The sequence below is a fragment of the Tetrao urogallus genome, assembly GCF_951394365.1.
Source record: "Tetrao urogallus genome assembly, chromosome: 6".
Lineage (NCBI taxonomy): Eukaryota > Metazoa > Chordata > Aves > Galliformes > Phasianidae > Tetrao > Tetrao urogallus.
Window position 1 is genome coordinate 26,126,828 of NC_136819.1, and position 16,507 is coordinate 26,143,334.

The 16,507-nt window shown below is 37.1% G+C and overlaps 1 protein-coding gene across 1 annotated transcript; it reads left to right on the forward strand.

Annotated features, from left to right (window-relative positions):
* Positions 1-8,956: 8,956 nt before the first annotated feature.
* On the forward strand, positions 8,957-14,803 carry LOC306947739 (photoreceptor outer segment membrane glycoprotein 2; the record flags this gene model as incomplete). The annotated part of the gene is made up of 3 exons (XM_079537131.1): positions 8,957-9,537; positions 12,888-13,134; positions 14,537-14,803. 3 exons carry the CDS (start codon positions 8,957-8,959, stop codon positions 14,801-14,803), a joined length of 1,095 nt encoding a protein of 364 aa, XP_079393257.1.
* Positions 14,804-16,507: the final 1,704 nt, after the last annotated feature.

Genomic DNA, 16,507 nt, shown 5'->3' on the forward strand with positions numbered 1-16,507 from the left:
TACATAGAAGGAAAAGAGGAAATAAGAAAGGCTTCAAGCTGTTACAGATCTTGGAGTCTATTTCTACTATGAATAAATTTTCATATGTACATTTTATCTTTGTCTGTGCCTGTAAAGAGCATACCTACATATTTATCTTTAGAACTATTATATCACTTCCATTATTTCCAAGAAACAAACTGAAATTAAGTTAATGTTTGTATCATAAATCATGCTAAAAATATCACTTTTATAGATAAATGGTCAAAAACAGAAGAAGGGGCAGCTCACGATTTGCAAAGTTTCTGAAACTCTTGAGTTTCAGATACTTCTGAGAGAATTTCATTTTGGGTTGGAGAAGAACAACTTCTAGAAAGAACTGTCTGCTGGTTTAGATGTCCAGACAATTGTATCAGCAGACAATCTGTTGATTACAAAACAGGGGAAAATTACTTAGGAATTTTTTCTTATTTAATTGTTGTAAAACACTGTGAATGGACACCACTGCATTTGTTTTGAAGATTTTTAAATGTCTCAGGTAGTCAGAAGAGCAAAGTCAGTCAGTAAAACACACTGTGTTTTGTCACAGATCAATCCAAAATATCTTTTTGTCTCCTTGCAATCTTGCTGCAGACCAGAACTCCGAAGCTAGAAAGTAAGAGGATTACTGTCAAATTATTCCCAATTCCAAAGGCACACCTCACAAAACTTTATTGTAACTGATTAGTCACTATGTAAAGCAAACAAATTTAGCATTTTTGTTGTGCTGGTAGGAAAACTGAGCTCCTACTGTATGGGTTGTTGTTTGTTTTTTTTTTCCATAGAGTGTGATTTCTAGACACAAACTGTCAGTAAAACATTATGTCACCACTAAAGGGACAGAGGGATCTTGGATCTTTTTCAGAAGAACACAGAAGAGCAGTGTCCAGTTCCTGTTTTTTTCCTACTCAACAGCTTCAGAATCATTATTCTCTTTTTTACAAACATCTCTTCACTGAATCTTTTTAAAAGAATACCAACTATCCAACAAGATGTCCTGAGTAACGTTGTTTAATTCCAGTATTATCTAGAGAGTGAGAAATGACATCAGCATCAGTTTTATAAAGCAAGAACAGGGAGGATTCATGGTTAGTATAGGAGGCCCTGTATTTTAGAAGAGAAACGTAAAACTGTATGTCTGCATATTTTGCTAGGAAACAAGAGGTTTATTGGCACTGTAGTGCACCAAAAGTATTGACGCTATGAGTTACGGAATTGAAAAAGGAAATTTTACCTCATTATGTAAAGGGAATTTTGTTTTAAGCCCTCATAATACACGTATAATTCCATTTTGCAGAAAGCTTCCTGAGGGCTGGCTTGCTGCAGTATCTAGGGAGTGAAGGTGAAAAACAAAAATTGCTATATGGTCTCATTATGAATAATGCTGTAAAAATTCTGGTCTTCAAAAAATAGTTATAGCCAAGACGGAAGGAGTTTTAGGTAACCAACCTAAAATACAGATTCACTTTCTGGCTTTACCATAGACTGCCAGCCTGTTTCTAAGGTGAATACACCACTTCTGTACCTTAGTTTTCCATTTATAATGACTCACTGTGAGTCTGAAGTGGATGACTCAGAGCTTATGGACAGTGTGGCTACAAATGGACTGAAATCAGAGCCAGCTTCGTAGATACCTATTTGGCATTTCCTGGAACGTGCAGGGGCCCCAAAGACTACCAGTTAAAGAGCAATGCAGTTCATGCAAGACTGCTATAATTTCCCATTTGCCTGAAATTGGGTTCTGCGTCCACATAGCTGTGAACTTTAAACATCTTAAAGTTAAAATTACAGTATTTCTTTCCTGATTCATTTCATCTGTGAAGAGCTTTTCAGGCAATGAAATAGGTTAAAAATATGATAAATTTGACTGTGTTCTCAGTAAGCTCTGTGGCATTCTAGTGTACAAAGTGGGTTATTTCAAACTGCCATCTATCCTCATTACCTCTTGCCATGAGTTTTGACATTATCTCAGCCATTCCTGCAATTCTGTAAGATTTTCAACTGTTGTTATGTAATTTAGATCCCTTTGTCTAACTGCAAGAATCATAGGCACATCTAAATACCACTATATTCCTAAAAGTTCAGAAATGTAACTGAGAGATTAATATTCTGACCCAGTTGCTTTTATTTGCCCAATAGCTTACACCTGTCAGCATCTACCAGGTCAAAAAAAAAAAGCACATGGTCTAAATTTCTTTTTTCAAGCCCCCTCCACGTTTACACAGGTTGGTGAGAATCTCTTCCTGTATATGAATTCTCCCTCTGAAGTGCTGACATACTGAGGTAAAGTTGTGTGATACTTGTGTCAAACTTAGTTTTAGTCCATTATTCCACAATCTCTTTCTCATGAAATACCATTTGCATTAAACAGAAGAAAAAACTGAGTAGGACGCGTGTTTTCTTTCTGCATCACTGGCTGACAATTGACAGACCCACAGCTACAACTGCTCCTGCTGGGTTAGAAAATGCTGCTCAATCATTATGGTCTTGGTGTTCAGGTTTTCCAGAAGGTCTGTAATAAAGCAGCACATCGTGACTAGTCATAGATGAGTATGAGATAACTGATTTGTGAATAATTCAATTCTGAATATTAACTTGGCAGCTGAAACAATTTTCCAGTGATACAGAACAAAAAGCACAGGTAGCATTGATCTCTAATTCCATGAAGATTTAAGTTATTTTTTAAAATGATGCATTCCTGAGCTTCCATTACTGACTGAGTGACCTTTAATCTCATCTCTCTAGCTGAAATTAAGTTACTTGCTTTGCATTGTAGAAAAAAAAACCTACATACAGCAGCACTGCCACCTTCTGCTTGCTTTTTTTCATGCATGTGAGAACTGGGCTCATATTGCAAAGCAACAGGTCAGATTTGTTTTTCTTCTAGTAGGTGTCTTAGGCAATAATGCTATTTCTAATACTCAGAGATAACACAGGTCTTTTTTAAAAATAATGTTTTTAAAATGCTTTCTTAAAAGCATTATCTGGGCAGAAAAAAAAATTGATCCAGGATTGCTAATACACCACATCCCAGTCAGAGCAGTAGCTCAAAAATCCCAAGTAAGCTTGTACATTTTGTACATATATACAGTTGTACTATTGCACATTCCACAGGGAATATATGCTGAATACGATCCACGTATGTACACAACTGAACAGATGTGATGTATTCCTTGCAGTCTGCAGAAGTATAGAAAACCTAAAGCATAAACAATCCACATGCATAGGACAAACTTAGTTTGGCTAGGTGTATTTGATCACCTGCAAGCATTAGCCTGATTCACATGCAGTAAGGGTCCCACACATAGCACAGATACTCCAAATCTGAAGTTTCCTGAGTATGCAGTACATTAGCACATAGGCAGGACAAAACTAGAAGCCCTTCTTCAGATATTCTCCTTAAAAACGTAAGGCTATGGAAAACTCTTTTGTTTGTTTGTGAAAGGAAGATGCCAGCAAAATGCACATTGAGTACGACTCCACGCACTCCCATACACTTAAGGCCGCTGCGGTTTGAATCTGCTATGCTGTTCTAGATATTGCTTTGATGGATGGAGCTTTCAGCATAAGCATTAGTTATGAGTTTGATCGTATCAGAAAAAGAAATCAAAAAGACAGTCTCGCTGTATGTCTTTATCCTACTGAGACATGTCCTTGGTTTTTTCACCTCATGGAGGCACAGTGATACTGGCAGTGATGAGCCTTCCTCTTCAACAGTGTCACATATAAGATTATGACTTCTAGCAAGTAAGCTAAAAGTTTTTTCTTATAGCAGTGTGCTTAGGTACAGTAATCTCTGCTTTACTCAAGACTTTGAAGAACCGAGCTGCACTGATAACTCATCTTCCACCTTTCCCTGATAATAAGCACAATATTCATGCACGCAAAGGGATGTTTACCCTTAGAAAAACCCTAGAGCATAAGCAAGGTATATTCCCAGAATTCCCATGCTTATTCCAAGGATACTTACATTAACATTACAATCACACTGTATTGCTTATCATCAGCTGGGAGAAGACAGTTAATGCTTCTGAGACTATCCATATTCATGAGTCTGTGGTGCACAGCCCTTGCAGTCGCTTGTGCTCCCTGAACCATTGTGCTAAAGGTATTATAAACCCTATAGAACAAAACAGGGCTTTCTTAGTGACTCCATCATGGTACTAACATCACCACTATCATGATCAAGCACTGCAAACTCAGCTTGCTGCTGCTTCTGCAGCCAGTTCAACTCAGCCAGCAGATTGACAGCTCTGAGCAGAGCTCAGAAATGACAGAGGAGGATAATATGCATTTGCTTCTGGCTTGGCTAATGCTTCTAAGAATCTAGGAGAGAGGTTTCTGTTGGACTGCTCTTGAATCTGTAAAGTTTCCAAAGCCAGAATCTACTGTGAGTCATATACGATGAACTAATTGTCTCCGGTTACTTGAATTTGTCTCACAGTCAGCCAATACACAGTGAGAGGTGACCAATTCCATACAAAGCAACAACGTACAGAATCATGGATAAGTTATATCATAATTAATGCCTTAATGCCTTAAAATTTAATTAATCATAATTAAATCTTAATTTGCTCTTTCACAGAACCACACAGTTTCATTATTCTCTCTCCCAGACTCATATTTATTGATAATTTGTTTTTATTTGTTGTTGTTATGAAGACATTAACAAATAGTGATGAAATCTCTGCTTCTTACAAGCCCAAACTCATGAGGAATAAAAAACATTATCATAAACTCAACTGGTCACTGAGGTCTCAGTTCACACTCAGTTAATCGGCCTGTTTTGCAGGATTGAACCCAGTGGCATAAGAACCTTGAAATACGATTAGAGATGCAAGGGAGATTAGCACAGGCAAGAGAGTTGAAGTCTTTCACCATCTCCATTGGTGTGTCAGCATAAAGACAGAACTACACAGACATCAGGAAATCAGTACTTCGCCCTTCCTCAGGATGCCAGATCCAGATATTTTCTCCCATGAACTCAGCAAGGTGCCAGTTTTGTGACCTCACCCAGTCCTGTGGAGCAGGTTAGTTGTTTCTTTTGCAATAAGTTAATAATAATATTAAATCTGTGCCTAGCTAAAAGGGCCATTTTAGCAAAATCAGTGAGATAAGATGTAAATTGCCTCTAAAAATTTAGCTTGCTATTTTGTCATAAACTACATCTAATAAGTACATTTTATAAGCAAATAAAAAGCTGTGATGTGTGTTGTTGTATGTTTGAAATCAAAGGAACAGGTAAGTGGCACCTGGAAAGTAAACAGCTACACTGTGCTGAAGTTCAAATTTAGTTCAAATTTAGACAAGAAAAGCTCAAGAATAGGATTGGTGATGTGGGAAAGATCTCCACATTTATTGGTGTTCTGTTGAAAGAAATGTTCCTCCCTTTACAGAATAAAGTCCAGCTTTCTTTCCCACTACAAGGTGGGAAAAAAAACTGTATGTACACACTATAATTCTGGAATGGCTCATATGAAATACTGAGGTGTGCTTCCAAAAACTTCAATAGGCAGGTTAGTTCCTCTGATCTGCTAGGAGCACATGTGACTTTGCAGTAGTCTCACTCACAGATAAAATTTGGAGAAGAGTATATATGCATTGCAGAATAAGACAGTGACACTTCTAGTTTAAAACTGTGCTTCTGTTCTTCCAGCTGGAAAAACGTTTCTTCACAGCACTCAAAACAACGAATATGTGTCAGTACTGAATAAATATATCCAACACTTCACTGAATAGTTAGGGATATAAAAACATTATGGCATATTTACAGAATTTGTTATAAAGGGAAGAGAGTCTTCATATTACCTGAAATAAATGCAGTAAATATTGGTGCTAAAAAACAAACAAACAGAAGCTGGGTACACTTGATCTTCTAAACCTGGTGTTGCCAAAGACTAATTTGTCAGGAATAAATGAGATAAGTTGTTCCTCTGTCCCAGACTCAAGGCACTCATTGTATGAGAAGCACAGTGCTGAAGATACTTTGTGCAATTCCAGCTCTACCAGTGACAGCCAGGGTCAGACAATAAATGGTCGCTGCACTGCACCTACCTCTGTTTCCCTCTTGTGGTATGGCTTATGTGAAATAGCTTGTGTTAGGCAAATTTTCTACTGCTGAAGAACTATGGTGCAAGTACCTCTATTAAATGAATGTGAATACTCTATACATTCTGGTCTTGTAATTAAAATTTCATCAAGAAAGCTTGAAATAGCATTTGAGAATTATTGAAGGCACAGAATTACTTGTTTTTGCACGTGCAAGTTCCAGGTTTTTAGCTTTAGTCATCTGAGGATGGGGAGGGAGCTGTAGGACAATAACTACACAAGACTGACTGTGTCTCTTTATGAAAGTCAGCTTCGGATTTCTTTATGGCTAGAATACTATAATAGGAAGCCTAAAATTTACATCCTCCAAAATAAAAAACAGCAGATTAAGTGAAAACCGAATAACTTACAAACTTTGTTCAAATGTTAAAGCAAAAGATGTTCACCAAGTCACTACCTTTTGGTGTGACACTGCTAACTGAATGTGTGTCTAACAATTTAGAAGCATTTTGCAAATAGATACATTTCACAGAAATGAAGATGTATTCACAAACCCCAGGCGCAGAATGTGAAGCCTGTATCAGCAATTTCTTAACAACAGATTCCCTCTACTGCATGCTCAGAGACTTGAGTATTCAAAGCAAAGACTATTTGCAGCAGCCATTTACAGCTATTTCAGTTTAAGTCATGAACTGCTTAACTGGTGAAGCAGTTAAGGCTACTGTCTGCAGGCTTAGCAGACAGGCTGTCAGCTGAATTGCTATGGTGGCTTAATCCTGTTCCAGCAAAGTATGATTCTTCTGAAAGAGGGCTGAAGTATTTCATGGAAGAATAGCGTGAAAAAGGTACTGTTACTTTATGAATATTCTCCAGACTTCTTTGTACAGAGATCTTTATAAAAAAAAAAAAAAAGTAGTATTTCACCATGATAAGCAAAATAATTATAACAATATTACCAGAATAAATACTCAACAATAATTGATAATCAGCCTTAATCCATTAAACAGGGCACCTGTTTTTAAAATCAAGAAGCGACAATAGCCTAAACCTCTTCAGTATTTTTCCTTACTGGCTTCATTTCCATTTACACAGTATTCTGTGTATTGTGCAAGAGATACACAGAGGTGAACAGTTTTAAAGGAAATCAATTTCCTCTCTGTACGCAGCAAAAATAAATGCAACATGAATAATTTAGATATCATAGCCATTCAAATGTTTTAATATTCAAAGCACATCCTAATACGAAAGGAAGAACCTGTACAAACAGAACTGATTCATTCCAACACACACATGAAAACACCATGGTATCATTACCTCTTTTAACTGCACTCTGCAGCAGTCTACTTGCCTAATATTAAGCTTCATTGCAGCTGTGGATCCTTTGATGGGCAGTGTATAGCCCCTACTTCTGGAAGGTTTGTCTGCAGGTGGTTTTCATGCTGTTTTAACTTAAGTAGTAAGCTTAAAAGCAAATATGCATGAATAAAGCTGCTTACACTTCCTTCTTTCCTCAAATTATAGGATTATGTTTTACTGTTTATAAATGCCATTGTAGTAGCAGAATCCACAAGGATGACATAGAATCATGTAAATACATATTTGTATAATATAAAATCACTAATGAAAATTACTGAATTAGAACATAACCATGCTGAGAGCAGGTTTTGTGAGCAGGAAGGAAGTTCTTGCATGTGCTAAGGAAAGGCAATCACAAAGCATCAGAAGCTATAAAGGACGGCAAGAGATCACCATTTAATCCTGAGGTACTGCAGCATAGTTCTGCATTCACATCACATACACTGAAAACATACTGTCTCCAGCTCTAGCAGGTTTGTGTCTTGGACTGCTTCCTGCCTGTGAATGTGATGTAACTGCAGAGGTACAAAGAAGTCAGTAGTAGTCTTATAGAAACCATAACGATACAGAGAAGCAAGGCAAAATGTGATGGAAAAGATAGTTCCTTAGATTGGCTAGTTGCTGGGGAAAAGATGACAGATCTTGAAACTCAGAAGCCATTCTTTAGCTGTGAAAATATTAAATTTGAAACTAGGTGCGTATGGGTGGTTGTGAGAAATTGAACTTATCTTATGCCTATCACTGTGGTCTTTTGAGAGAAAAATGTGACTATAGATTATCTGGGCAAGTTAGGAAAGGACAGTACCTTTCTTACTTACCAGGACATAATACAGGTGCATCAAAAACAAGCTAATAAACTCCTTTTGGCAACCCTGGACTCTGGAATGTTTACACAAGAGAATGGAAATTATTCCAATGGACTGTGAAGTCAAGGCTGCTGCAGAAAGTGCAGCCATTAAGAGACTTCAGCAGCAATTCTTTTCCTGAAAATAATTTTTCATGGAAAAAGGCTTATATGGTTACACTATATTTATCTGCCTGTTTATCCAGCTTTTAAACCTACATATGGCCATGACACAGTAATCTAAGAATTATAATTTCTTAGAATCAAGAAAATGACAGGAATGTGTAGAACAAGAAAGCATCATTAGGCTTCTGAAGGGAAAAATCAGTGAGCAGATCAGCTCACTTCTAGATATCAGAAAATCCACACAGATGACTGCTTTCAAGATGAAAATGCATAGAAATCCACCATTCATTGTTTCTAATGGTCACTTGTTTTTAGTTGATCTAGTCTAATTTCGTAAGAGGCATTGTATGAAACTTAAGCAAGACTTGGGGCACTCCCTCGGCAAGTCTCAGGTGCGTGAGGCAGTACAGGAAAATCTTGGTAGGCTTTATAAATAGCCAGTCAAACAGACATTAATCTCTCTCTCTCTTCTTCAGATTTCTACTGCATGCCTTGGATACATGCTTCTAAGCAGCTTATAGGCTTTCCGTGACCTACGCTTCTTTTCCTAATGCTGATCTGACTATGGCTGTCCTCAAAGTAAAATTCACCAAAACTAAGAGGGACAAACTGGCTCAGATCCTATGGATCCTCAACTGGGTTTCTGTAGTGAGTGGGATCATTCTCTTCAGTCTTGGCCTCTTTCTGAAAATAGAGATCAAGAAGCGCAACGAAGTGATGGCAAAAGGGGACATTAACTCTGTTCCCAACATGCTGATCTCTGTAGGAGTCATAGCATGTGTCGTCAACTTTTTGGGGGGCAAAATCTGCTACGACTGCTCAGATGCCAACAAGTTCTCCCGATGGAAGCTAATTATGTTCCCATACATCATATGTACCTTCTGTTTTACTTTCTGCATCCTGTTGGGTGCTCTCATGTGCTATACCATGAGGAATGAGCTGGAAGAATCTCTCTATCTGGGACTGAGGGATGCTATTAAGTTCTATAAGGACACAGACATACCTGGAAGATGTTTCTTAAAAAAAACAGTGGATATGTTACAAATTGGATTCCAGTGCTGTGGAAACAACGGCTTTAGAGACTGGTTTGAAGTTCAGTGGGTATCTGCTCGTTACCTGAACATGGCTTCTAAGGAAGTTATGGAGTAAGTATTTACTAGTTCTAATGGAAAAATCTAGGGAAAAAAACTCATTCAAGAAGGACTAGAATTGATCAGGAACAGTAGTGTCACAAGATCTTGAGACATATTGACATTAAAGACAACACAGTAAGACTGATTTTTTTCTGCCCAAAATGCTAGCGGTATTCCCTCCTTACATGACAACTTGTGGCTAGGTTTCTCTCACAGATCCATCTGAATAATTGCTTACAAGTCTACCTCAATATATAATGTAATCATATGCATATTTACAAACACTCTGGTACTTCAATGTAAATTCCTAGTAAATAATAGCAGTAATAACACTTTTTCAAGACTACTTGTTTCTCCTAAAAACACAAATACGGAAGTGATCAGGCCAAAAAGATCTTTCTGCTTATACTTAATCACTCTGAGTTTCTAGCATACACTTCACAGAGCCAAGCAGATAATTTCCACTGGATCACTGTCTTAATCACAAAACTGTAGACTGACAACGTTACTCCTTAAATATGCTAAAACACATACATAATGAAAAGTCATCTTTTGATAACTTTTTAAGGATACTAAACAATGCAACGATACGCTTTCCTTTTTTAATGTAGCAAATTATCTACCTCAAAATTTCAGTCATAAAGAGTTGTAAAAAGAAAAAAAATATTTTCCTACCAATACATCATGCATTCAATCCTAAACATTGAAAAATTTTCCCTTCACATTTCCCTTCACATATTAGACTAGAATTCAGGTTCAGATTTACAGGTTCACATGTCAACACCGTGTACCTTGCAGTAAAAAAACAGAAAAACCCTTGATATTTGTTCTTACGTTGGTGCCTCACAGAATTGTGAAGTGATATTCTCAAAACAAAGAGCGATAATTTCCATAGACAACAGTATTTTAGATGGTAGCAGTCAAAAATACAAGAAAAAAAAAGTAGCAGATAATCCAATATACATCTTCAAAAGCTGAAAAAGTCTTCACTGCTGAGAGCCAGGTAGCTATATATTCTTAGGAAAAATAAATACAAAAGTTTAAATGGCATTTAAGGAATATTCTGCTTTGTTGAAAAAGGGGGAACAAAGCCAGATGAAAGAAGGTCAGTGATCTTCTTTTAACAGAACTTGTAACTTGAAGATGGCCCTACAGCAAAGCGTATAAACAGAGATGCAAAGATACCAAAGGACAGGACCTGTGAAACAAGGACATCAGCATGCATTAGGCAGTTGGCTAAGGAAATAACAAGCTTTAGAACAGATGTTCTAAAGGAAGATGTTAGGGAGCAATAGTGACACAAAGCAAACTGACTCAAGGTGTTTTAAATCCTAGCTCTACTCTGAAAAGTCATATGACAACAAATATAGTCTGCAGGAACTTAAAGTAGTACCCTATTGTACGGATATAGGTAAAACATTACTTTTTATTTCTGTGAGCTATGTACTAAGAGTAATGTTTTGTCCAACTGAACTCAGTTTTCATCTACAAAGTCACCTGTGCTCTGCCAACATTCTGGAAATACAGTTAATTTTTCTTATCCCCATGTAGAAAGAAGACAATACATGAAGAAGATAAATACAGCACAGAACTTCTACTGCATATCAACTAGATAATCTCATCTCAATCGCTAGAATCAAAGTTGGTACTGTATAGGCAAATCATACTATGATTTTCACAACCTTGTAGGGAAACATTTGGTAAGAAATCACTAGGACCAAAGTCCAGCTTGTAATGTTTAGAGAGGGTGGAGAAGGAATCAGACTTCTTTGTTTTATCTTGTAGTGGTATGACAGTTAGTACTTTAGATTAAGAGGCAAAGCAGTTGAGAACTGACATACTTGACTTAATAAGAATCTCTACGGAACTGAACTTTTCACCTTCCTTCGTAATCCTCTTCTCTTCCCTCCATCACTTCATTACCGATGCCACAACATCACAAAAAAAAAAAAAAAAAAAAAAAAAGAGTCCATCTACTGGAGCAGTACAAGGATGAAGCAGTTTACAGCAGTACAATCCTATCATTGCTTTGGTTAGGCAAAAATAATCTTTTTATAGTCTCATAAGCAACTTTTGCTTCATAGTTTCATTACAATTTTGAAATACAACAGTAGTTAACATCTTTCTTTCTCAGTTTTTGTTACTGAGCTCTCCCCTTCCAGCAATATCCAGATACAACTTCCTTCAGTTTGTTACAAGGAAATACAATGGCAAGGGGAACACAACCAAACTCTGGAACTGTTACCATTTACAGCAGAAAGAAGTTTATCGCCTTATCACATACATGGCAGGAAAAGAGAAAAAAAAAAGCTTCAGATCAAAAGTGAAGCTTAAGAGGTAGCTTAAGTGATTGTATTTCAACCATTTCAGATGCTGTCCTATTGTTTTAGTCTACATCACTGAAACATACAGCATTAGACTTGTTCAGGTAAAAGCCCCCATTTCACAACCAACCCGTCTTCCTCTTCATTTTCTGTACAGTTTCTTTTTCCCCACATTTTGGCCCTCTTTTCTGTACCTCTGTGGCTCCCCTCATTTTTCTACATCATTTTGCCTATGTCACTTACACTGTTTGTACACTTAATTCTATTTTCAGTTGACTGTGTTCTTTCACATTAGTTTCCCTGCTTCTGTTACTTGGAGCAGGTTGGCCACAAAGTGAAGAGCTAGATGTTAAAAAGAAGAGGCATTATGCCTAACTTGCTCCTCAGTGGGAAACAGCAAATGGTCTTCCTTTTGTAATTGGAAATATCTGTTAAAAATATTTTCCTCAAAGAAAATTTAAAAAAAAAAAAATATGAAAGAGAAAGGAGGCACAAAACAGTAATATGAAGGCAATTATTCTGCCATGCCAGCACTGCCACAAATGCTGAGGCTCCTTTCAGCTTATGTTTCTTTTGAGAGATACACTTAGTTTCTAAATGCTGGACCACAGAGTTCTACTGCTTATGTTCACCTGGTCAGCTTCTTGCAATGCCTGCCCTCTCTTTCATTTAGAAAATCTGTAGCGGAAATGGAAAAATAAATTTTATAAACAAATGAGGATAAACTCTAAAATCATCTTTAATACTCTCAGTGCAAACAAATCTAGAAACGTATCGTATCTGTGTACATCTTACACGCATAATACCAAGAGCCATATTGAAAACTGTGCAAATACCATACTGAAAAGCATTGCAAATGAAAAATTTGGTTTTCTTGTAGTGAGCAACATTTCCAATTGGAAATGAGAATGTATTTCTCTTTTGTTACACTGGAGAGGCCTATCTCACAGCAGACAAATTACATCCTTTTAGAAAAACTACGGATGCATCCTGCTGCAGATACCACAGTTGTAATGCAAACTTTCTGTCCTTTTGCAGCCGTTTCAAGAGTAATGTTGACGGGAAGTTCTTAGTGGATGGAGTACCCTTCAGCTGCTGCAATCCAAGTTCCCCACGGCCCTGCATCCAGTACCAGCTGACAAACAACAGTGCCCACTACAATTATGATTTCCTGACAGAGGAGCTCAATATCTGGATGAAGGGGTGCAGAGAGGCCTTGCTGGACTACTATACAGCTATAATGAGATCTATTGGTATTGCGGCATTGCTTATCTGGTTGTTTGAGGTAAGCCTCATGAAAATGCTCTGTGTTTGGTATATCAGAGATTTCCTGCTCTCCAGGATGGGGAATAAATATGCTGTAACATACGAGGAGTGTAAGAAGCACCTCAACATCTAAAACAAGTCCATAAGGACTTCAGCAATGTTGCAGGACTTTCCTCTAACGCACAGTTTGCACAAAGCATCCAGTACAGAAGCAAATCTCATTGAAGATGAGAACTACTAGAAGTGATGCACATAATTCTGGATATTTAGAGCTTTTTCAACAGATCATGGCACATTCACTTTTTCCTAGAACATTTACAGGGCAGCACGCAGGATAACACATACACTAACACAATTAATAGGTGGAAGGCACGAGACTGTTAAAAGGCAATTTTCCTTAAGAAAGAGTATTAAAAATGTGAGGCAGACCTATGGCGAATGTATGAATGCCTTCCACAGCCAAAATTGAGCGTAAACATTAATAGCTCAAAAATTCCCTTATAGATAGCATAGCTTTACCACATAAACATGGAATACGTTTTAGGTATAGACTAGACTACTTATTATGCAGTCAAAATAAGCACTTCAGTGGCAAGTATATACATTTGCAAAAATGCAGTCTTTCTATTAGTGCCTGTAAAGAAAGTTGTCATCTCCATGCCAAGGATCACAATGGCATGGGCTTCTTCACTCTTTAATAGTAGATTTTTCTGATTATTACTCTATCGCATAAATATGAACATTATTAAAATAATTCAATGCAACAGTCCTCAATGCTAGATTGGGTGGTGATGGCAGAAACAGCAGACCTTTGGCAACCCACGGAAAAGCTGCTCACTTCAGTGTGACAAACAAGCTAGGCACACTGATCCTGATGCCAACGAGACCAATGAAAACTGTGTTTTATACCTAAACTCACACTTGAGCCTCTGTAGACCATCCTTCCTCATTTTTAGTGCACTGGCATGTAGGATGCATATTGCCTACTTAACGAACGAAACACCTTTGATGAAACACCAATTTAATGAATGTCACTGAGGAAAGACTTCCACAAAGATTAACAGACTAGGATTTTTCATCCAGCCACTGATGTCCCCATTAATTGATCATCTATTTTGCACTGATTAGCCACAGTCTGAGGCTACAACATTCCCAGGTAATTCCAGGTATCTGTGCACTAATCACATTAAGTGGGAATGCTATCTGAAGAGTGGGAGAAAAAATAGCAAAAAAGTTTCTCCTTGGTATTTTTTTTATTCAAAAACATGTAATTAATTGATTGTTTAGATACATAACTGGGAAAAAAAGCCATTTATTTTACTGAGAATTAGGTCTGTACATAATCAAGTTCAAAAGCTGACTTAGTGGTGGGATCCAGACTGTCACTTAAGCTCTGTTTAAGCACTAACCTTTCCTTACAGCTCTCTGTGCTTATTGGTGTTCGGTACCTACAAACAGCAATGAAGAACACTCTGCTGCGAGGAGATCTGCAGGGTGAATCAGATGGTTGGTTACTAGAAAACAGCTTTATGGAAACTGCCAAACACAACATCAATATTATCAAGAACCTTGGCAAAGCCAACCAGATCTCCACTGTCTCAGGCATGAATGACCCCAACATTAATGTTCAAAACACAAACTGTGACAAAAGCAATGTTACAGCAAAATCTATCCCTGCAGCCAGCTAGATAAGTCTTCAGCAAAATGATGGCTCAAGCACAGTTTTGACATACTACAATCTTAGACACTGGACTTTCACTAATGGGAAAAAAAAGCAATATGATAACTGAACAAAAATAGACTGGTTACAGCAACAGGATGTTGATGCTTCTTTGGCAGGATGTATTTTCTTTACCAATTCTAATGAAATTCTTGATTTTTGTATGTGTAAAAAACAGTTTTTTGAATTTTTCCCTCTTTGTCTCCCCTGCTTACACATTCCTGTCCTGGTCTGAATAGATCAGAATAATGATTATACATAACGGGGCTAACAGCTTGGATCAGTATGCTCTAGATAGGATTGGTCTAGTTTGTGATTACTGTCACATCTTCAGAAATCCCAGCTGCAGAGAAATTTCAACAGAAATAACTTCTCTGGATAAAAAGGTTATTAAAAGAAAGAACAATCACAAACACAGAAATGAAGATTGCACTAAAGTCTAAGTTACAACAGGTAAATTTTAAGCCAAATTGAAGTATATTACCACTCCTCCAAAATAACTTATTAGCTAAGTAAAAGTGAAATCAAGTTAAAGGCAACAAAAGTTGGTTTGTCTAGTGTATGTGACTTGTTTTGTTTTTTAACAATCTGAAGACAAACTTAGAGAAAGCCAGCTGGCCTGAAAGTTAGAGCACTATTAAAAGGAGTTCTCTGCTCAAAACCACTAATTGATAGCTCATACAAGATATTAAAACTCCAAGTAGCACGTGGTAGCACAGGAGTAAAAATAAGCAAATACTTCCCATAAAACAAATACCGATGGCCCCAGATGTTAAAAATGCTCATAATTTCAGGAGTAGCTATACAGATCCACAGGCTGGAAAACAAGAGATTATTTGCAACCAACAAAGACCAAGATAGATTGTCATCTCTCCCATCACATTCCTAGTACAGTGCTTATGAAGTTTGTATGTCAACGTACAGCACAAAAGCCTTTCTGTACTTGCAGTAACAGGATGCCTATGCTTAATTCATCAGTAATAATACGGATTTAAGTAGTAAAACATATAGATACAGAACAGAGGATAAAAAAAACCAAAATATATTACTTGATATCTTGTGAATAACACACTATTTGAATGTAACTTTGGTCAGTTTGTGCACTCTTTGTATATAATCAACAAAAAGGAATAATCCCATCGGTATGATATTCAAAGCAGAACTATTCTGCTCTTCAAATTGTACAAAATTAAGAGTAAAAATTACTTTACCTGTCCAACGTTGTTTTCTATGACACTACAGTACGCAAGAATTATACTTTGTGTGATGGAAAAATCTATATTGTAAGTCAAGCAAGCTATATGCATGATTGTAATTGCAAATGCAGTTGCATCACTTAAGTATGTTAAAAATAAAAGTAGAGAGGTCTATACTACAGGTCTGTCTGTAGCAGTAACCGTAGCTGAGGTTTTACAAAAAGCACACGAGAAGCAAGACCACTAGGAAATACTTTTTCCTGACAAAGCTTCCTAACTTCCAGGAAACGGCATATTGTTAACTTGGTATGATTGTATATGAAACAAATGTTTTAATAACTCTCCATGGATTTTTTTTTCTATGAATTTGTATAGTGTTTTCTTTTTTAACCCATTCATGGTTTTCATATCCAAAACGCAGATTTGATTTCTCACAACTCAGCTTTGCATTTCTTGAAAAAGTGCTTTGCTTTTTG